This window comes from Styela clava, chromosome 2 (assembly GCF_964204865.1).
Source record: "Styela clava chromosome 2, kaStyClav1.hap1.2, whole genome shotgun sequence".
Lineage (NCBI taxonomy): Eukaryota > Metazoa > Chordata > Ascidiacea > Stolidobranchia > Styelidae > Styela > Styela clava.
In genome coordinates, this window is record NC_135251.1 from 7,545,507 (window position 1) to 7,567,800 (window position 22,294).

At 34.4% G+C, this 22,294-nt stretch overlaps 1 protein-coding gene across 3 annotated transcripts in view; it reads right to left on the reverse strand.

The window, feature by feature from the left end:
• The window catches only part of LOC120335511 (cGMP-dependent 3',5'-cyclic phosphodiesterase-like), a 67,439-nt gene that overhangs the window by 35,478 nt on the left and 9,667 nt on the right, over positions 1-22,294 (reverse strand). The window contains exons 7-21 of one of the 3 annotated variants that reach the window (XM_078119338.1): positions 17,693-17,780; positions 16,177-16,229; positions 14,228-14,344; positions 13,540-13,608; positions 12,124-12,254; positions 10,488-10,639; positions 10,160-10,302; positions 8,183-8,212; positions 6,185-6,208; positions 4,049-4,109; positions 3,334-3,415; positions 2,419-2,456; positions 1,997-2,035; positions 1,040-1,113; positions 115-192 (exon numbers count right to left, since the gene is read on the reverse strand). In XM_078119338.1, the coding sequence (XP_077975464.1) occupies positions 115-192; positions 1,040-1,113; positions 1,997-2,035; positions 2,419-2,456; positions 3,334-3,415; positions 4,049-4,109; positions 6,185-6,208; positions 8,183-8,212; positions 10,160-10,302; positions 10,488-10,639; positions 12,124-12,254; positions 13,540-13,608; positions 14,228-14,344; positions 16,177-16,229; positions 17,693-17,780 (1,179 nt within the window). The remainder of the gene's footprint in view (positions 1-114; positions 193-1,039; positions 1,114-1,996; positions 2,036-2,418; positions 2,457-3,333; positions 3,416-4,048; positions 4,110-6,184; positions 6,209-8,182; positions 8,213-10,159; positions 10,303-10,487; positions 10,640-12,123; positions 12,255-13,539; positions 13,609-14,227; positions 14,345-16,176; positions 16,230-17,692; positions 17,781-22,294) is intronic. The other 2 variants (XM_078119342.1, XM_078119344.1) reach the window with 2 other exon arrangements.

Sequence of the window (22,294 nt, forward strand, 5' to 3'; positions counted from 1 at the left end):
AGGGCCCCCCGTAAACACGCCCCTAGACCCAGGATAGCTTTCTTGCAACTCAAGAACTTTTTTTAAAATTAACTTATAAAATCACCGATTTGTGTTTTTATTACATTATCTCACCTTCATATGATAAGTCATTAACTCATTTGCTAGTTGATTCCTGCATTGAACTTCAATTACTTGCTTGTATAGAAGAGACTGAAAAAGAAAATTACAATTTCAACTTTTGATTTTATCAAGTCGAGTTCATATTGAGATGGACGCTAAGTGTTCATACATCATATTGATCTTTTTGTGAAGAAAAAGACTTGTTTGATTGGTTTTCATACTTTTTCAATTTGCAAATGCCGAAAAGTTTGGATCAGCATTTTTTTGACTGATTTTTATGTTTAGATTATTTTAAAGCAGCGTTTCTCAAACTTTTTTTGTCCCAGAACACCTATGCTTTTTATCTCGACTTGCCAAACACCAAGAAATTATGAGGTAAAATTGATGGTTGATTTCCAAAAAAATTATCCTATGGTAAAATTAAAAAGTTTGATGTAAACTTGACTAGACCAAATGGGCAGACGGTTAACAATATTGAACGATCAACAAAAACTCCATGCTTTCCAGACTAGCACGAGGCCTGTCCGATTCTTTAGATAGCAAGTCCACCTGTTTGTAGCCAGTTGGGAGACAAATTTATTACCCAGAGTCGCCGAAGTACGACCGATATTGCCATGACAACCAATTTAGTCGCAATTCGATCCCTGTTCTACGAAGCGCTCTGAAGAAGCTTGTGTTTCGCGGAGTTTGAAAAAAGCTGATTCGAAGGAAACTGACCATCAGATGCTCAAAAAGTCACATTTCTAATGTATTTGATATCCCTAGTTCACATATAATATATTACATGTAATTGCATTTTCTGATACTAAAGTTTCATAATGAACTTCAATTTGAAAATTTCATTTGTTTTTGACATCACCGCCCACAGAAATAATTACTCGAAAGACGAGGCAATTTAAGCCGTTCAGATCCATAGAAATCATAATAATATACTTACATGAGAGATAGAAATTCCTGAGAAAACAGCAAACCTTTCTGCAAGGTCTACATCATATTGAGTGAAAGCATGACCTGGGAGGGAACAAGAAGACATTGGTTAATTTCTGTTCACAGCAGAGAAAAAGACACTAAGGAGAATTATCCACTTATTTACTGATTACCTTTCGCTGATAAACCGAAACGCTGGGGTATATGTGCAGACGCAGTGGTTAATTTCTGTTTACAATTAAGTAAAAAGACAAGGAAAGGAATGTTAGCAAAAGAGCATTTTTTCACTGAATTCCTTCCACTGTTAAACCGGAAAGCTGGTTAATGAACCTCCTGTACTTTCACTTGCTTTATGCTAACTTTAGGTGGAAATTACTTAATTACTAAATTTAAAACACTAATATAAATTTAATCATGTTATAGGTCTCTGTCAATATTCTATGAACGCAAGGCTAGCAAAGTAAAGTTACCTTAATCATGTTTAAGTAATAGGTTTAAATGTTTTTCAGATATTATTGTGTGCAATCCGGTTTAATCAAATGAAAGATCATGAATGATTGAATAAATAAGCTCCTTTTATACACAGTAAAACAGAAATTTGGGACTCAAAAATAGACAAAGGGATGAATTTAACAAAAAAGGTTGGGTGGGAACCACTGACCTACCACTTCACACCCCTACTACTACACACTTCGATTCCAGATGAGTTACACATTTTCAAAATATACACTGTGGTCGCTAGAAGAGCAGAACATTTGTTGAAAGTCGGAATAGATCACAAATAAAATGAGTGCTTACTTATTTTTTTTCGATACGTTTTTGTTTCCTTTAGAAGTGTAATATAAGATAAGCATTTTTGTAAAAATTTGCCTTCATAAGAATAAATAGCTGTTTGACTAATTCTCTGCTTTTCTGGCGATCACCCTGTACAAGAGAACTAGGTAATTCTGGCAAAACTTCAACATACCTTTTATTTTATTGCATAGTTGTGAAACACCAACAACATCTGTGAAAAAATATAGAACAGTTTTTAAGAAGACAAGTAGGAGTTAATATGTTTTTATGAGTTGGGTTGCAGTAGGCAATTCCCAAATTCACAATCCTTCCTTAATGTCTCTATGCTAGTCAATCCGTATGCGGATGCTGTAGCAGGAATAGATACGTCTTACTATTTGATTCAAGAGTCCTGCTCTACACTAACACAAATGTATAAATTGGCAGCAGTGGGCAATAATAAGTATCCAGAGTCATGAGCCATCAGATTCTCGAGTCAAGTCAAGGTCGAGTTATCACAAGATCAATGAACATTCAGTATGGGAGAAAAAAGGAATAAATTTGGCTAAAAACATTTTTATCAAAATAATTTTGAAATATTAATCCACAACTTACTTCCTCCATCATCTTTAATAGGAAAACAGAGAATATTCCTGAAAAATAATTCAAGGATAAGATACTAGATGGCGAGTAGCAACGTTTTAATACAGATTCATTGAGTTTCTGTGATTTGATAACTTCCTAATTTCTACAATTTGAATATTTCAAATTTGCTGGGCTATATATAGGCTTTTTATTACCAGATAGGAATTTTGGTGTTTTTGTGGAAAGAGTCTTATTTAGGAAATTGCAGTAAGTGTGAGTATTTCTAATATTGTTTACTTTATATGAAATCATGCCAACTGTACAGAACTTGAAATGTGAGTTGGTCTGTAAAACTAGCTGAGAACCTTTTAAAGGGTTAAAAACAAAAGAGAACAAAATATTTATAGATAGCAAGGAGGAAGAGTTTCAAAATAGGAAAAAGGAGAAATATATCTAAAATGTTGGAAACAGTATTAGTTTGTGTAGGTTCCACTTATTGATGGAAGTGAAACATAACAATAATGGGGGCTCTCGAAGTATGCGAACCAAGATGGCGGACATCGGAATGTAATATGTGTACCAGGTTAGGGTTAGGCCATAATTTTAGGTATAAATACTACGGGAGGCTCTTGGCTAGTCTTCGAACTGATAATAGGACTAAAATAAGGAAAATTGGAAAAAAATTATCGCCTAACCCTAACCTGTTAACCATGTTACGTTCCGATGTCCGCCATCTTGGTTCGCATACTTCGGGAGCACCCAATAATGGTTATCATTTTCACTAATTCTCTTCTGCAACCATTTGCTGTATGGCGTTTTACAATTTGTACGGCTGGATTACATGCGAATTTTTATAAATTCACCATTTTAGGGCTGTTTTTAGGAGGTCAGCTTATATGTCGTAGTTTGTGTAGGTCCCTACTTATAACACCCGTTAGTACAAACCTTGTTTTAAATCCGGTGGCCTCGTCGATTCCTCTGTAGAAGAGAGGATGAGAGTATGCATCAGTAATATTGAGAGTTTGACCTGCAGAATAAGATTGTTGTTTAATATGATATGATTTTATACTTCTAAGTAAGAAGAATGATAATAAAATGTCTGATTGTATTTGTCCGGTATTGATATTAAAGCAATGCATGAGTAGAAGCATTTATTCATAAATAACGTCGATGTGTCTAGTTTAGTACCACAAGTACTTCTAGTGAGCGTGGTCCGACAATTTTCTAATATGTCATTCCCGACCACCATCATGTCATCCAACAATTTACGTCAAAGTAAGTAATAAGGCTCGTCAAGATCTGCGACTGTATACAAAGTTATACTCTCTCGTTTCCTCAATTGCATTCAGTGAGATCGTTTGCAGGGATTGAATGACGGGCTACGTCACGGTGGACTAATTTTTGAATAACATATCAGGAAGGTCATATTAAAAATTGTTAAGCCACACAACTATTCTAATATGGAAATTTGAATGCATGCTCCAAAGAGTAATATTTAGGTTTACTCTAACTCAAAAAAAATATCACGCAGTACAAATTTATTTAAGCAGATTTGAAGTTCACCTGTAGTTGCGACTTATTCAGTAAAGCATTATTTTCAAAAACCACCAATTTTAAAACCAAATAAGACGAGGAAATTAATTTCTAAGCTCTTAGTTACCTGTAGTTGCGACATGTCCTGCTATTCCTTGAGATAACGGCAGCCTCACTTCATTCATTCCCTGGTATTTGGAAACAAAATCTGTAATTAGCTATAGACCTGATCATATTTGCTTGTTTGAATAACTATGGAAGGATGTAATACTGACAGATCTGGGCAGACTCTTTGCTAAAGAATTCAATGAATGGGTATAACTTTATGTGGTGCATATAACCAATGGTGCCAAACAGTTAGCTTTTATGTGAAATTTCAGGTTGATTCCAGTAGTTAAAATAATACAAGTTGTCGATAAAATTCATTTATAATTTTAGTTTTGCAATGAAGTCAGTTCTCAAAAGATCTTAACCAGGTTTGTTGTTTTTTAATCAGTAATTGTTAAAGTTTTTTTACTTCATTTAATATATCTGTGAGGGCCAAAACAATATATGATATCGGTAAATTCCCTTTGCAATTTCATCAGTAGTTAAAATAATAGTTTTTTGTGTTTCAGAAAATGCTTTTTCAGTGCCTTGTTTATGAAACACACCATGAAAAACAATAACCCAATTAAAGATCTTGAGTTCGAACCCCATGTCCGCTACCTTACCCAGGACGTAAAAAATTGAGTCGGCGAGGCCAAACAAGATAATTTCTGTTTCTTCCAAAGCAGTGGCTGCCTATACAGTGTATTCTTCAAAGTAAAAACCCAATCAATAACATTGAAGAATGCTTACAGTCGACCAAATTACTAGGTTTCATAATAATAAAAGCTGTTTACCAACATCAATATGTTCAAATAAAAAGCAAAACACCCAAAACCACCTGAACCTGATTACTAAAGTTAGAACAACACAGCAAGCAAATTAATGGCATGCTTTCGATTTAGTATTGTTTAAAATGAGCTGTAATAAAGTTAGAATTATGAAAATGAAGAAAATACAGATTAAAATATTCAAATATCCAGATCTCAAGGTAATAATTTTCCAAATACAGTGAAAGTAAAACTTCAACTATGAAATGTTGTCGTTAGAAACTCTTATTTGGTTAAAGCAGTGCTTCCCAACCAGTGGGTCTATGCGAGCTATTCAAGGCGAGTCGCGAAGCATTTCAAATGTTACAAGCAGTTTTTGGATTAGATCGAGAAATTGTGGCATTATCCTCACGTAACAATTAGAATTAAGCGTCATTATCTGACTTGATCTGATAATATCCAATATGTAGGCTCAAGTTTCACATTATTGGTAAATTGCATGGGAATACATTGTTTTTTTTCTCATATATCAACGTCTCATTATGGGTTGCACAGAAAAAATGGCAATGAAAGTGGGTCGCGGCAGCCCAAAAATTTTGGAAATCCTGATCCGATTAATAATAGGCCAAGGAGTCATGTTGAATCTTCAGAGTTTGTGATGACATAATAAAAAGGCAATAATAAAGTTCTGACAACAAAGTATAGTCAGCATTGTGAATAGAACGAATGTTGAGCACAGATAGAATGGAGCGTCGAAAATTATCGAAACATCAACTGCAACATTTTGTTATCAGTAGCGATTGAGCAAAGATATAGTGATGCTGATGAAAGCAAAATTTGTTAAGTTATGCTGCTGTTAACACAACTTGATAGATTAAAACAAGGAATTATGTTTGACAAAGTACAGCCTGAAATAATGATTGTTATTGAATTTGATGAATGCATATTTAAGTTGCAAGGCGGAAAAATTATAATATTAAGATTGGGTTTAACCTCAACAAAAATGATTTGAATACATATACAGAACATTGCATATATGATCTACGCACTCAAAAACAGTGTTCACTTCAAATAATTGAATATCAATCAATCAACCGATATAAAACAGGAAAAGAATGTTAAACATGAATCACTTTTGGTAATTAATAAAATTAACCCATATCAGCATTGAATTATTTAACGATTAATTTTTGACAGAATTAAATTTATTATATGTGATGACATAACGGTTAAATACAGTGTTCACTCCAACAATTTTTACAAAAAAGAGAGAAGTGATCACTTTATTTAATTCCGTTGCATCATTTCACAAGAAATTACCTAAGACAAAACTAAGATCAACGAAGAATTAAAAGCTAGTGTGAAATTATTTTTTATTGTAATGATTAGTAACATGTAGTACAAACCAATTCACGATCGTCGTTGAATTGCTAAGATGAATAGTTAATGAAAATAAACTAGTGTGATGAATATCGCTTAAACTCAGTGTTCACTTCAAGAATTATCATTATTTTTTTGGGAAATAAACTAAATTGCACTAATCAACGATATCATAAGTCAGAGGTCCGCAGTCGCCCGCATTTATTTCCTCATTGCATCTCAAAAAATTCCATTTGAATATTTTCAGCGCTATTGAACCCTTAGCACTCAGCATCATATTTTCTGCATTTTGTTCCCATTCATCTAATTATAATTAAATTATAGGCTCATCGAAGGGGTTATTGTGAATTTTAGACTTGTTAGATTATTTTACTTGTCTCACAATACTGTTACGTAAAAAATATAATCGTCAAAACAGCTGTTTTGTAACTATAATTCAGTGAAGCGACCGGATTGGCTGCGGACCCTTGTCATAAACTGTACTGTATTGCCATGATGGAAACAAATATAAACAAGCGTGATGAACGATGCTTAAAATCAGTGTTCACTTCAAGAATTATTTCCATAAAAAATTAAATGCAAGATTTTTTTGCAAGAGAAAAAATTAATTGCGCCTGCATAAACTATTATAAAGCAAATAACGAAATAGTGAACTGGGAGAATTTTTAATTTGAAATAATGAATCAAAAAGGGTACTCCCATAATATGTGAACCAAGATGGCGGACAAGGTAACATAGTATGTGTACCAGGTTAGAATTAGGCCATAATTTTATTCCAATTTTTCTTATTTTAGGTAAATTATGACTTCGGGACTAGCCAAGTGACTCCCGTAGTATTTGCACCTGAAATTATGACCTAACTCTCACCTGGTACACATACTATGTTCCGGTGTCCGCCATCTTGGTACAATACTTCAGGATTACCAAAAAAGCAGTATTCATTCTAAATATTACTGAAGTGAACACTGGTATATTATGAGTTTATTCGCAAATGAAAAGCCAAGCAGCCTAGAATACCAACCACCTTCTAATGAATAAAGCTTTGTGTGTATCGTAGTCTGTAAACTAAACTGTTTTAGAAATATATAGAACAGCATTTCAGAGTGTCCTACAGGAGAATCGAACATTTAACGGAGGAGGTAAAATTTGAATTGGAATCTTTTAAAATAGAATAATTTGGGGTGTTCAGGAAATTGAAAATAATGTTTTTTTTTTTAATGAAATTTGGGATTTTCATCTAAGATCATGATATAAAATATATTTATATCCAAATTGGATTATTTATTTTAGTACAAAATCGATTCGTTCAAATTCAAATTGGACTAGATACTAGATAAAATTCAAGAATAATTGATTATTTAATAAATTTGAGAAGACCAAAACATTTCTGTAAATGGTAGTTTGAGCAGGAAACAAACTTTTAAACAAGACTCCGAAAATATGTTTCAACTCCAAGAAACCAAAATCATTTTAGAAATTTAATATAAATCCTTCAAAAATTGGGAAACAACAAAGTGGTGCTGTTATTGAAAAAAGCAAAACTTCTTTATTATTAAAGGGCAGTTCCTTTGTAAGTAAACCTTTTGCTCAATCTACCAAACTTAAGAATGCTTCTTAAAAAGTAAGGGTGTGAAGTGGGATTCTTCTTTTTCTATGTTCCGGGTTAGGATAGAAATAAACTTAACAAGGCAAAAATCACACCATTGGCTCGGTAAACATAGCTCAAGGAATTTGTTGAGATTAGGATTAAATTTAGTTTCGGCACGAGGCTTTTCCTTTTGTAACTCTATAAATATTGTTCATAAAATGTAATCTTTTACGTCACATTAACATGGCCCGTCAGTCTAGAATGGAAAAACATTTGGCCCAAGGTCAAATGCCCACCTCTGCAAAAGGTTTACCCACAAATGCCAATGACCCATAAGCCCCAAAGCCACACCAAACAAAAGTGCATTATTCTCAAGCATGGGCAAATTATTGTTAGTGTAATGATCACAAGCTGATTATAAAAATACTTGCTTTACCTCAAAGTCATATTGCCTCGGATCTAATGACTGAAATATAAATATTATTGCATGAAAAATTACATTTATTCACACAGTGTGACAAGAACTTGACAAAATTGCTGCATATGTACGCTAATTAGGCCTGAAAACAGTTTTAAAATAATATTTTTGCCATACCAGGGCCTCGACCGATTGATTACCAGAGCATGTTTGGCATGAATTAAAAATGTTGTTGAAAACAAATTATAATTTCTCTTCAATTTGCTTTGCGTAAATAATATTCCCCCCCCAAAAAAAATTGCACATTTTTATTTTATTTAGTTGCTTGATTGCCCAGCCATTCCAACAGTTGCCAAATTGATTCTTTTTTACAATACAAAGATTCGGTTGAGAAATTCATGATTGAAGACAAAATATTACGATGCCAATCATTAAAACTGCCATATTCTAGCTCAAAAAAATCAACAAAACCTCAAATACCAAATATTGGAAGTTAATAACAAGTTATAGATATAATAATATTTTTGAAGGGCCCATTCTTATGTATTGATAAAAGTTCCTGATATCTGAACAAATCAATTATCTAGTCCTATTTTAGAATATTATGGAGCCAACCAGTAAAATTGCCATATTTTCAAAAGCTCAAAAAGATCAACAAAACTGTAAATATTAGAAGAGAAGTTAAAGATATCAAAATATTTTTGTTAAGGCTATTTTTCTTAAAGCAAAATGATTTATTGATAAAAGTTTTCTCCTTTATTCTGCATTGAATGGCTATGAATAATGTATTATACCTAACTAAGTACAAAGGGCCACCCAAGAGAAGAAAAACTGTTCATTTAGTGACTGCTAATATACTCTTGTGCCAATGAATAAAACGTTAGTATTTCCAAACCTCCTATGGTCGCCTGTTATTTGAAAATTAATATTTTGTTCTAGTAATTTTATTTTTTGGCCATGAAGCGACTTTATGCTGTTTAGTATTTGAGCATATCTTTTGAAAATGAGGTTTTACAAATTTTTTTTTTTCAAATTTAAACCACTAAAACGGTGTGTACTTCATTTCATTCATTAGAGAAATTGTGAGTATACCCCTTTTAATAATAAAAAGAAGAAAAATGACAACATTGGTCCATACGTAAAAACCAAAACAAATTACTGGCAAGATGTAATAGCATAACAACACAAGGATGAATAAATCGGTTTCATTGACTCACTAAACTATAATAACAAAATTTCAAATCAAGGGCCATGTCACGTCACTGTCTTGCTAGAAAACCAACCGTTTAGCATCTCAAGGTCATGATCGGTGTTGAGAAAACACGCCAAATTCAGAATATATTTGCTAATTTTGAACTAATTACCAACATATTTTAAATATTAAATTATTTGTTAAATATCAGCCTGAATTCAATCCAATATACAGTTACTCATCACTTGAGTCAGACAGTCAGTATCATAATCCAATAAAGAAAATTATAAAACACACTATAATAATGCAGCTACAGCTAGGGCTGGGCATTTCGCATCAAATATTTATTATCAAAGCAAAATTTTGAATCACCGAATCTTGTTTTCTGTTTCCGCAAATGCTCGAGGTGAATTTCCCAATTTCTTTTTATTGAAGCCATATTTTTTAACGCAATTTTGACATATGACTTTCTGTGGTGATTTATTGATAAAAATGTGTTTTTATTGTGTGTGAACGCTCGATCTGTCTGAGTGATGTATTCTATGTTTTCAGTCGCTCATGTTAACAGGACCACTTGCAATTAAAAAGTCACATACAATTAATTACATATTTCTAATCGACTCCCCAAGTATTCGAGATTCGATTCGAAAAAAATATTCGATTAGATTCTGAAATCATCAGGTATTGGAAAATGCCCATCCCTAGCTACAGCATGTTAAAATACACTAATCACTTTAGCTTATCTACTACTACCCTTAAAATAGATTGAAAAGGAATATTAAGAAAACTATAATAACACCAACCTCGTCGACAGTTATAATACCGTCAAAAACTTTCGCAACCAGCTCATTTGTTTCTTTATTAACAAGAAACACAGAGCAACGTTCAGCGTTCGTTAATGTCCGAGCTTCTTGTATGATTTCGCCAAGAAGGATAGTAACATCATCTGAAAGAGATTTTATTTAAAAAAGTTTTAGTATTTGAGAGCATACCCTAACCCTAGTCCTATAAATCTAACTGTTTTTATCACAAATACTTATTTTACAGCAAAATACTCTTTCCTACGGCGAAACTCCCGGACACAAGAAAATCCAATTGCCCAAAATATATTATTTTGTAAGTCTAACCCACCTAAATGACTGAATAAATTCCTTGCAATCTGCAGCATAGCTTGGCATTCATCTTTAACTTTGATTTCCTTCTGAAGTGCCAGAGAAGATGTGAGAAGTGTCCACGTGTAACGGAGACAGGTTTGAACATTTGAAACATCATTCACAGTGAATCTAAAATGGGGAAAAGAATATTTAGGTAGTGTTCCCCTGTGTTTGTAAGGTAGTTCCACTTAATTTTTAGGTTAGTGTTATTTTTTTATTTTTATGGTAGTGTTCCATATTATTTTACGGTAGTGTTCTCATTTATTTTTAGGACAATGTTCCCTTTATTTTAAAGTGTAGTGTTCTCCTTTATTTCAATTTACTTTTAAGACAACGTTTCCATTTATTTTTAACACAATGTCCCCCTCATTTGAGAATAGTGTTCCCCATTAATTTAAGGCAATGTTCCCCTTTATTTTAGGGTGGGAACTGGAAGGTGTCTCCAATTATTTAAAAACAGTGTTCCCACTTATTTTTAAAGAAAGTGTTCTACTTCATTTTTAGGAACAGTGTTCCCCTAAATATTTTAGGCCAGTGTTTCTACAACTGATTAACACTGGTCAGAGTCAATCATATATGGTCCCAATCGCCATCATGATGGCTCAATATATCAATATGTTGAAGACTATTGGTCCGCCATATAACCAGCAGGTTAGGAATAGGTAGATGGAATATATGGTTCCAATCGGCATTTGAATGGCCTCATCAGTAAAGAACTATTAGGATCTCATATAGACAACAGGTTATAAATGGGGCAGAATATATGGTCCATATCAACAGTTAAATGAGAATATCGGTCGGAGACCAAAGACTTATCGATCGACACCGCGTGTCCCATCACTAATTAATTAATAATTCGCTAATTATACAACATAATTCATCCAAAATCAATAGGCTTCTGGTTCGAGATATGATGAATGCACATGCAAAATTTGTAGTAGATTCAACCACGCCTTCGTGAGATATCGCGTGCATCTAACAGACAAACTACCCATCAACATACTTACCGATCTGAAGATCGATAAGTAATGACCTCTTCCGTGGATGGTATATTGGGTTGCCAATAAATAGCAGATTAGGAACAGGGGTGGATATATGGACCTAATCCTATTTAAATGGCCTTCTTTATATAGACAGAGCTATTGAGCTACCAAATAGACATCAGGTTAAGGATAGAGATGGATGGTACAAATCGCCACTTGAACAGCCTATATAAGGGATATTAGGTTGCCAAATGAACGACAAGTTAGAAAAAGGAATGGTAACTCGGCCCTAATTCCTATTTGAATGGCCTCCTGCAACATCTGATTACTTATCGATCTTAAGATCGGTAAGTATGTTGATAGGTATTTGTCTGTTTGTCTGTCTGTCTGTCTATTTGTATGTTTGTCTGTTAGATGAACGCGATATCTCACGAACGCATGGTTGAATCTGCTCCAAATTTTGCATGTGCATGCATCTTACCTCGGACCAGAAGCCTATAGATTTTGGGTTAATTATGTCGTATAATTAGCGAGTTATTAACTAATTACCGATCTAAGATCGATAAGTCTTCGGTCTCCGACCGATATTCTCGTTGTTATATTTACGATAAAAAATTTCCTTCAACATACCTTTGCCCATTGCTTTTATTACAAGCACATATTAGAGCAACAACTTCTTTTGATGAATGAGATATTATAGGAACGCACATAAATGAAGAAACTGCAGTTTTAAAAAGTTCTTGAAGAGAGTCTTGTTCGTTCTAAATCAAGAAATTTATTGTTATTTGAAACACGAATACACAATTTTAGCGGTTAGAGAGGTGGATTTGATATGTTGACTTGACCCGTAACTTCACCTGATGCAGAGTGCGTATGATAATATAGCGTGAGCGGCAGGATAATGGCCCATGATTAAACATAGAATTAAAAGTCTCGTGGGCTTCCCCTCACTAAGTAAATATTTATATGATTGTATCTCAAAAACTAATTCTTCTCTGCGTCTTTAGAGCTACGGAGCTTGGAGATGACATTTCTTGCAAATAATTTCTCATAATTTTATTCTCCATAGAACAGTGGTACCCAAACGGTGGGATGTGCCCAGTGGCGTAGCCAGGGGGGTGGTTTTTCGAGGCGAACCCCCCCCCCCCCATTTGAAATGTAAAAAAAATAAAATCATTTTTCTGTATAATAGATAGCAATTTTCGTAGCTTCAAATGCTTTTTTAGACCCCAAGACTAATAAAAACACGAGTATTCCAGCGTTTGATCGGACCTGCTAGCAGTTTAGATCTAACTTGACGAAAAAAAATTGTCAGAACCCCCTCTCCCCCCCTTTGAAAATTTCTGGCTACGCCCCTGGATGTGCCCCACAAGGAGGGCATAAACAATTTTTTGAGGGGACGTGAAGCTAATTAAAAATAACAAACATTTGTAAGATTTGATTTTGCTCGCCCTATTTGTTTCTATTAAATCTTCTCATTCATTTCATTATTTACGTTCCGTCCACATATTTTCAATATGTTTTTTGAATAAAATATACTATCTTATTATTTATCGGTCTTAAGATCGGTTAAGTATGTTGATAGATATTTGTCTGTCCCTCTGTTAGATGAATGCGATATCTTAAGAAGGCGAGGTTGAATCTGCTCCAAATTTTGCATGTGCATTCATCATATCTCGGACCAGAAGCCTATTGATTTTGGACGAATTATATCGTATAATTAGTTATTTGATTAATTAATTAGTGATGGGACACGCGGTGTCACTATAGAGTCATGATTTGAAACCGCAGTTTCGATCGATAAGTCTTCAGTCTCCGACCGATATTCTCGTTTGTAGCTTATTGATAGCTAGTTACTCTTAAGGTGGGGCGCAAAACTCTACGTATTCTAATAAGATGGCACGGCACTGTTTGTTGTTTGAGAACCACTGCCGTAGAAGAAGCCTAAAATTCAAATCAAACCAAAAATTCAGAATATTCTAAAAAAGTATTTTCTTTCGTGTCAGTTTTAATAAAGGTTATAACGATCTCATAAAAAATACTCACAGGAAGAAACTGTTGCATAATTCTTGGTTGACGATTTCTTGACATGGTCCCAAAAAATCCTCCTTTTAACTGACAAAAGAAAAGTACATTTCAGTTCGTTTGGTTTACCGTACTACATTCTTATGTGCTTTAGACCAGGGCTTCCCTAATTAGGGGTTGCGAACCCACGGGTGGGAAATAGGGCAAAACAAATTTTATGGGTCGCGAAAAGTATACCAATTTTTAAACAAAATATCTATTGTACTTTTTAAGACTTTCTCTTCGAACAACACAATTATCAAAACTAGTGCGAAACATAAATCTCACGGTTTAGAGACAACACATAGGATCAGAGAAGTGACACGCTTTCATGACAATGCCAACTTAACAGGAGTCACAGAAAATTTTAATATATTGGAATAAAAGTCCTGCTTTGGACAAGTCTTTGAGCTAGTATTGGCGTATGTTATTTTAACTAACCTCATCAAAGTCGCCACTTTCCGACTTTTAATTTCATAATAGGTGATTTGTTGTCAAACAAAATTTAAGCCAGCTAAATTATTAATATCATTGAAATGTTATCGCCCTTTTTTGCAATAATTTGTGACTAACTGGGTCACTGTGAGAACATGACAAGTCACTCAGTGGTAATTTGATCAAATCAAGGTCGCTCGCACCATCCCTTCCTTATTTCACATCTTTTACTTACCGGAGTATAATATTCAACTTCTAATATTTCACTACCGATAACTCGGGATACAAAATTGCTGAGGTCATCTTCTACAGTGAGTAAGCAACATTTTTCACAGTCAAGATCTTCTGATAACTGAGTAAAAATAAAAGAAAAACTGAATAGCATCATTTGAACATTTTGAGGGGCTCCCGAAGTATGCGAACCAAGATGGCGGACATCGGAATGTAATATGTGTACTAGGTTAGGGTTAGGCCATAATTTTAGGTATAAATACTACGGGAGGCTCTTGGCTAGTCTTCGAACTGATAATAGGACTAAAATAAGACAAATTGGAAAAAAATTATCGCCTAACCCTAACCTGTTACCCATGTTACGTTCCGATGTCCGCCATCTTGGTTCGCATACTTCGGGAGCACCCATTTTGATATTTTCACACATTTAAAATGATTTAAATTGTATGGAATAGCCTAGCAGAGGGGTGAACAATTACTTTATGGAGTGGGCCGGTTTCTGATTATAGACACGGTTACTGGACCGGAAGCGCAATATGAAACTATGAATATAATCAGATATAAACGAAGAAACTTGCACTTCAGAAGTATGTGTACCAGATGGCGCACAACCTGATAACCATAACCTGGTACACATACTATGTTCAGGTTGTGCGCCATCTTGATGCACATATTTCATAGCACCAAATAACTAGAGCGTAACAACTGATGTACAACGAACATCTAGTGTACCAATTGGCACAATCATTAATACTTGAGTATCAAGTATGTGGCTTGTTTTGCCCAATATCTTCAAAATATGGGAAATTACAGTATTCCAGCCAACGATTCGTTATTTTCATATTCATCGATATCTTTTATAGAAAGTTATATTCATCAAAACTACCGTATTTGCTAGTTTTGTATCCTGGGCCCATATTTTTTTCAACCAACTCACTAACCGGGCCCTTATTCAAACCGGCCCTTATTCAAGCACGGGAGCTTGTTATTTTCGATCGTTACAATAATTAATATATTGTTATATCTCAAGTATGATTTATTAAACGCGAAAATTTTGACTTTTTCCACGCACCACAGGTACAAATCCGCAAAAGAAGAAAAGCTTTGCGACGCCCTATCAATATTAAAACGACGCACTTGGGCGTCGCAACGCCCATTTTGAGAACCATGGTGTTACGTAATCAATGCTATCTGTTATGTACTTGGATGCCTAAGGCGTGAGTGTTATCTACTAGCGCTTAAAATTCAACAGCGTTGTGACAAAAGCGCTTCTTATTTCCTATTGTTCTCTACCACTAAAAAATCAGCTTTTACATCGGGCGGGTATTCAAGCACTGGCCCTTACTTATTTCTTATGTTCTGTTCACACGGGCGGCTATTCAAACGGGCCCTTAATCAAGATCGGGCGGTAAAACGAGCATATATGGTATATTTGTAATTTCATCAGAAACAAATGGGCTGGGTATGGCCATAATTTGCCCGCCCCTGATTTGTATCAATTTCTAAACAAGGACAGATAGGAATTTTAAAAAATGGATTATTTTCTTGCAATGCGCTTGTGGGCGGTGGACGAAAACATTGTGCTATGGATTTAAAATGCCAGTGAAATACTTTGTTGAAATGTTCCATAGAATATTTGGTAACTGTTATTGAAAATTGTTCCCTAGTTCTGATCATCCCTGGGCTTTCAAAAGATATTATACAAGGTGTCTAAAAATTGCAACAGATTTCATAGTAATGAAAGTTTAAAATTTAGCCCGATTTATAGTAATAACAATTGTAAGTTTAAATAAATTTTATTGTATGATAAATGAGACCAACAAGCAGAACTATTAATAAACAGAAACAATGAAATTTTCTATTTTTATCACTATAAAATCGAACACCCTGCAGAATGATTTTTAGTGGTCAAACGTAACTCAGTCTTCAGAAAATCTGAAAAGGCAAACTCACATATTTCATAACTTTAACTTCCATTTCTGATGCGTTGTGTTCGTCCCAGTCGGCTGGAAAATGAAAAAAAAATATTTAGAATTTTTCTTTATGATGGGTTCACACGTTCACTCTGCAAGAACGCATATGAGAATCTACTAATTTTGAAAGTCCTGTAATCTTTACAGCAGTGGTTCCCAACCTCTTGTGGCCACCTTCTGGAGCCTTTGTTTATCCTTCCATAGTATTTATAGTGTTATTTTGATGGATAGATCAATTCATGAGTATGAGGAGCAAAAGAGAAAATTCAGACAAGCGTGACTAGTGTGAAACGAGCTGGAAAAGTGTGGAACAGACAGAAGGATCGGAACCATATACATATCTTTTATTAAGGTGAAAGTAAAAAAAAAGTTATTAAAAAAAAAAATTATATTTTGCTTACTATTCTACAATTCTGAATTCTCTTTTTTAATCTCCGCTAGCAATTTTAAATTTTGTTTAACAATTTGACGTTTCTACTTGAGGCAGGACATGACATGTTTTATTGAGTTTAACAGCAAACAATACAGAACACCAATGTTGCTCATATCATTACTGTAAATGATTGAAATATGATAAAGTGCGAGCCAACAAATTTGACGGAGATACATTGACTCTATCAAGATTTAACTCAAAATTATTTACTTTCAAATTAAACTCCAGCGTCATAGTGATAAATTACGACAGGTTAGGATGAGCAGTAGTACTGTGGGCTTTGCACTTCAACATGTCTTAGTCACAGTTTTATCAGGAGAATAAAACTGAGACCAAATTCAAACCTGTATGAGGTTGTATTCTTAGAGAAGATTAATGGTACTCCTGTTAGTCCCGTAGTATGTGTACAACTTTTGCACTTGGACTTGCCACCAATTTAGAATGTATTCAATATTTTATATTCAAAAATATTTTCTCGAAATGTATTCAAAATAGTGAAATATTATTTTTGGCCATCCCTAGCTATAATCATGTTGAGAATATATATACATCGGACCTCCAAATGATCAATATACACTACAGTGTGTCCATAATGTCCCTTCACAATTTCATATATGGTACGAAGCCAGTTCTCAATATTCTTGACCAGATTTGTTGTTTTTTAATCAGTAATTGTTCAAGTGTTTTTGTTTGAAGAAGTTAGACCATGATCTAACGAAAGCTCACAAATATACTTACTATTTCGTTGAAAGAGGTCATGTTATTTTTACTTATCACTTTAATACTATCTCGTTCAAGCATCCTCGTGGTGAGTACCACATACGGATCCGAAGTAAAAAGTAAACAAGGAGAAAGGACCTACACAATATCCAAGTACTGGCATATGTTTTTACTTCATTTGATACATCTGTGCAAAACAGTATATGGTATCGATAAATTTCATTTGCAATTTTAAAATTTTCCAAGACTTTATGGACACCCTGTATATTTCAATGATATTAACAAATTTAACAACAAAGCAGATAAATGTAAATTATGATATTTGGACCATTGAAATACTCACCGCACAGCCTGAATAGGGCTGTAAGAAATCCATCATCATTACCAGTTATCTTTGAGTGTTTGTATAAACGGCTGTAGCACGCTGTGACCTGTAAAAAATAATACGATAATTTAGAGAATAATTTCTTAGTGAACGCACCACCCTTGATGATAATGCGTGGCTAATGCCTTGTGCAAAAAGGAAATAGATCTTTAACTTCTTCAAGCAAATGAAATTTGACCCGCGACAATTTATGCGGAATTTTTGCTTCTGATACTCTCTTGACAAAGACACTAAATTTAAATTATTATTATTTGCATTGTTTTCATTTAGTAAAGAATTATTCTGTTATTCAAAGCGTTGGAAAATCTTAATTTTGCTTTATAATGTCCCATTTCATCTATATTTTCAAGGGAATTCGCTTAGTTTCACCCTGCACTCGAATATAATAAAGGAGACTCATTTCAGAGCGAATAAAATACCTAGCCATCAACAGGAACAATCAACCTCAATTATTCCTGGAATTTATTATCCCCAATTATTTCTAAATCCAGAATTTATGAATAATGAATATAACTGAATTTGAAATTTTATTTTTATTTTGGAAAACACCATTGCATTAATGAGTTTGTAATGGCACAACTGGTTACTGATATTATACACAATATAGGTAAGTCCAGATTTCAATCATGTCTGACCGGATCGATAATAAATCTGGAATATCTCAGAATATTGAATTCGACTGAAGACAACTATTTGCATAATAGCATTCTAAGCTGTCAACATAATCAATAAATAACATTCAAATGATTCCTGAGTAGTGAATCCCTATTCCAAGCACTAATGATATAAGATATGGTTTGAATGATTTTATGCAGTTCTCAAATTATAAAAAGGCTTATTAGGTCTTTGCAAGACTAGATTTCAAATTAAGCTATTCACAATTATTCCGAAACCAAGAATTTACAATACCGATTATAATTATCAGTAGAGTTACACGAGACTAACTCCCAATCCTTCCTCAATGTAAATGCGCTAGTGGACCCATATGCGTATAATGCAAGGGGTTCCATTACATTTTAACCCATGTACATTTGAACCCACGACAATTGCACCTGCATACTATCGCACCTACGGAATTTTTTTGGACCTCCTGAAGTATGCGCACCAAGATGACGCACAACCTGAACTCAGGTTGTGTACCAGCTTAGGGTTCAGGTTATGCGACATCTTGGTGCGCATACTTCAGGAGCACCATTTTTTTTTGTTTCATGGATATTTGAACCCATACTAACCCTAACCCATGGGTTTAGCACCCGCATATAGATTAAACCCGCGGATATACACATGGGTTCAAATGTACGGTCACCAATACAAGGGTGTTGTAGCAGGAATAAAAATACTATGCAACTATACTATGCTATGCAATTCAAGAGTAATGCTACCAAATAATACAAATGTATTGGTTACACCAGTGGATCTCAAGCTCTTCCAACAAAGGGGGACGTTGACAATTTTTGGAGAGAGTCATGAAGTTGATTTAAAATAAAAAATATTTGTAAGATTTGATCTTGTCAGCCTTATTTTGGATATTTACATTTCTTTATTTTGGATATTAACGTGTCATCCATGTATTTTCAACGTGTTTCTTGAATAAAAAAATCAGGCTTAGTATCTATTATTCATACCGGTAGCTCATCGTTAGCTATTTATCTATGGGATGGAGCGCAAGACTTGAAAAATTCTAGAAAGGTAGCGTGATTCATTAAACGAAAAGTTACAACTTACAGAAATACATTTGTAATAGTGCGCAGCGGGACTCTTGAATTGCATAAGACCGTATATAACCAGTTGAAAAATAATTTCATAATTCACTTTATTTTGGACATCACTCATCACGCTTATTCTAAATTTCTGTTTGTATATCCATCATTATTAAATTCCCTTCCTCCATTACTATATTTACTTATGGATTGGGCCTACCTAGTTAAATAAATAATTGAATAAGGGATGCCACCACAGTTATTTGGTAAATTAGATTTATTGACTGATTCTGCGTCATAATAGTCGCCTTCCTGCGTCAATTCTTATGAAGGAGACAGAAATTTTTATGATCTAACCAGGGCTGGGGAGCTGGCTTAAAATCAGTGTGGCTCCAGCTCCAACTCCAGAGCCAGAGTATATTCGAGCTATGGCTCCGACTCCCAACTCCGGAGCTTTTTTTTTTTAGCCCGGAGCTGGCTCCAGCTCCGGCTCCGCACACTATAATGTATTTGATAGTACCGCTAAGCTTATCATTCGCAAAAAGTCAATGCCTCACTGGTATTTATTTCATGATTTTATCACACACTTGGTAAGGGAATCATGAAAAATCAAGTTAACACTTAATATTGTGAGTTTCAATGGATATCTTATATTACTATATTTCCCGGCTGTTATAGACCCCATTTTTTGGCCTGAGGCATCTTATTGGGCAGCTAGGCTTGCTTGATTTCTGTGGCCAACTGATCAGCGTATTTTTCGCAGATGTTTTCTCAAACATGATTTGTGTTAACTGTACATTTGGGTTGATATATTTTATATTGTGAAGAAAAGATTTACATATAGGAACCGATAAAAGAGCTTAACTCTTTGAACTCTGAATCCCCAGAACGATGCTACTCTCTCACCCTGACCTCCCACGGCGGCGGCGCATCGATTTGACGCCTTAAAAAATTGTAATATCCCTAATTTCAAATCAAAATAACTTCTAAACCATTAGATATCAGATGGTCTGTAATATGTCATATAAAAGCTTATTTAGTCTTTTATTTTTAACTGGCATTATTTTTCACGAGATGTTTTGATGAGATGTGTAAGCCTATTTTTAGCCCCATCTACTATTTTTTTGTATTTGGGTAATATTTAATACATTTTTTTAGAAATGTATCATCAATATAAGTAAGATTTTGAAAAGTAGACAAAATTACCTTTCGAAGAATATACGGATGACTTTCTTAACATACGCATAACTCATTTTATTGCAGAATTTGTACTATCGATTCAAATGGTTTGCGAACAAAATTGATCAACTATTTTGACGTCAAGTTTGCGTAAGGACGCAAAGGGCGACGACGACATTGTCGTGATAACGTTCATGCGACGTATCGTGCGTAACTCTTTGTGTGAGGTATATTGCGCAATTGCACATCTGGTCGTTCACAGCTTGAGTGCAGATTGTGTCATCATTGCATCAGTATCATATCCTCGGCCGCAGATAAAACCCTTTCAGACAGTCCTGTAGATTATCTTTCACACGATGTAAAACTTGTCTAAATATAATAAATGGTTCGCGAGATATAAGGTTTCAAAGTTGCATACCTCTTACGGGATGCGAAAGCCGCTAAAGCGGCTTTCAGCGTCAGAAGACTTTCTCGGGAAAGCCGCTAAGCATTTTCTACAAGCGAGAAATTGTATCGTATACATTCCATTCCGACACCTAGGCATGCAAGCCAACATGTCATGTTTCAGCATTGCTTGAACATGCCCAGACATGTCCACGTGGTCGTTACTGTTAGTTACGTCACAAAGGTAAATTAGCGATCGGCCGATCGCTTTTTTTTTGTCCACAATTGCCGATGTATTGCGCAAGCCACACCTGTACTACAATCAATTATTGCACAATCCCGATTTCGACTAAATCCACTGAACACACTCCATGTGACCTACCGCGTCGCATCATTATATCGCAGTGCAATTTATGAGACGAAGACAAGAAAACAAATCGCATTTTTTTCGGAATCCATTTTACGTTATATACAACCAAGCTGAGAAAGCCCATGACCTAACCTTATATACGACACTTCAGATCTAAATTCGGAAATATTACATAATATTTAGAGATTCCCAAATAGTCAAAACGCCCCTCTTTGCAATATAGTTTTGTTTTTTACTAGAAGTCGTTAGCGGCAATGAGGTTTTTTAGATCGCCGAAATCAAATTTTTCGCAAATAATATTTCTGAGAAATTTAAGTCGTCTGTTTTTTTTTATCTACAAAAGTATTTTTAACACTTGCCAGTAAATACCATTTATTAGAAAAAGAAAAGCAGTGAGGAGTTGTAATCAGGTAATCGTAAAATAGCCGGTTGCATTGGCCACTAATCGACATCAATAAATATTAGTATACATATATATGGTAATTTGATTGTATAGCAAAAAATGAATTAAGTGTGCAACCCCGTTAACGACCGCGACTGCTTGTAGTTCTCAAGCATGAAACTTAAGTTTCACAGAAAACAGTATATCAGAATGCATTACCGCTATTTTTCACGACAAAATAACTTTATCAGTCCATATTGCTATATCAAAGTATTCCGATACTTTTTCAAATTTTAAAGTAATAGTCACTTTTCGCAAGCTGCTTGTTTGTTTCGTTTCCGTGCAAAATCTTCAAACGATTTTATGCACTTTGTCATGTGTTTTTAAGACGACAAAATAGAATTGTTAGATTGTTTGGTATATATATTCATTTTTCAGTGCGCGTTACAGCATTCTTTCACGGTTGCATGGTGGATATTTTTTCGCCATTTTCGCATTTATTTCCAGTTACGTCGGGAAATTATTAATTATGTAAAGTTATTATT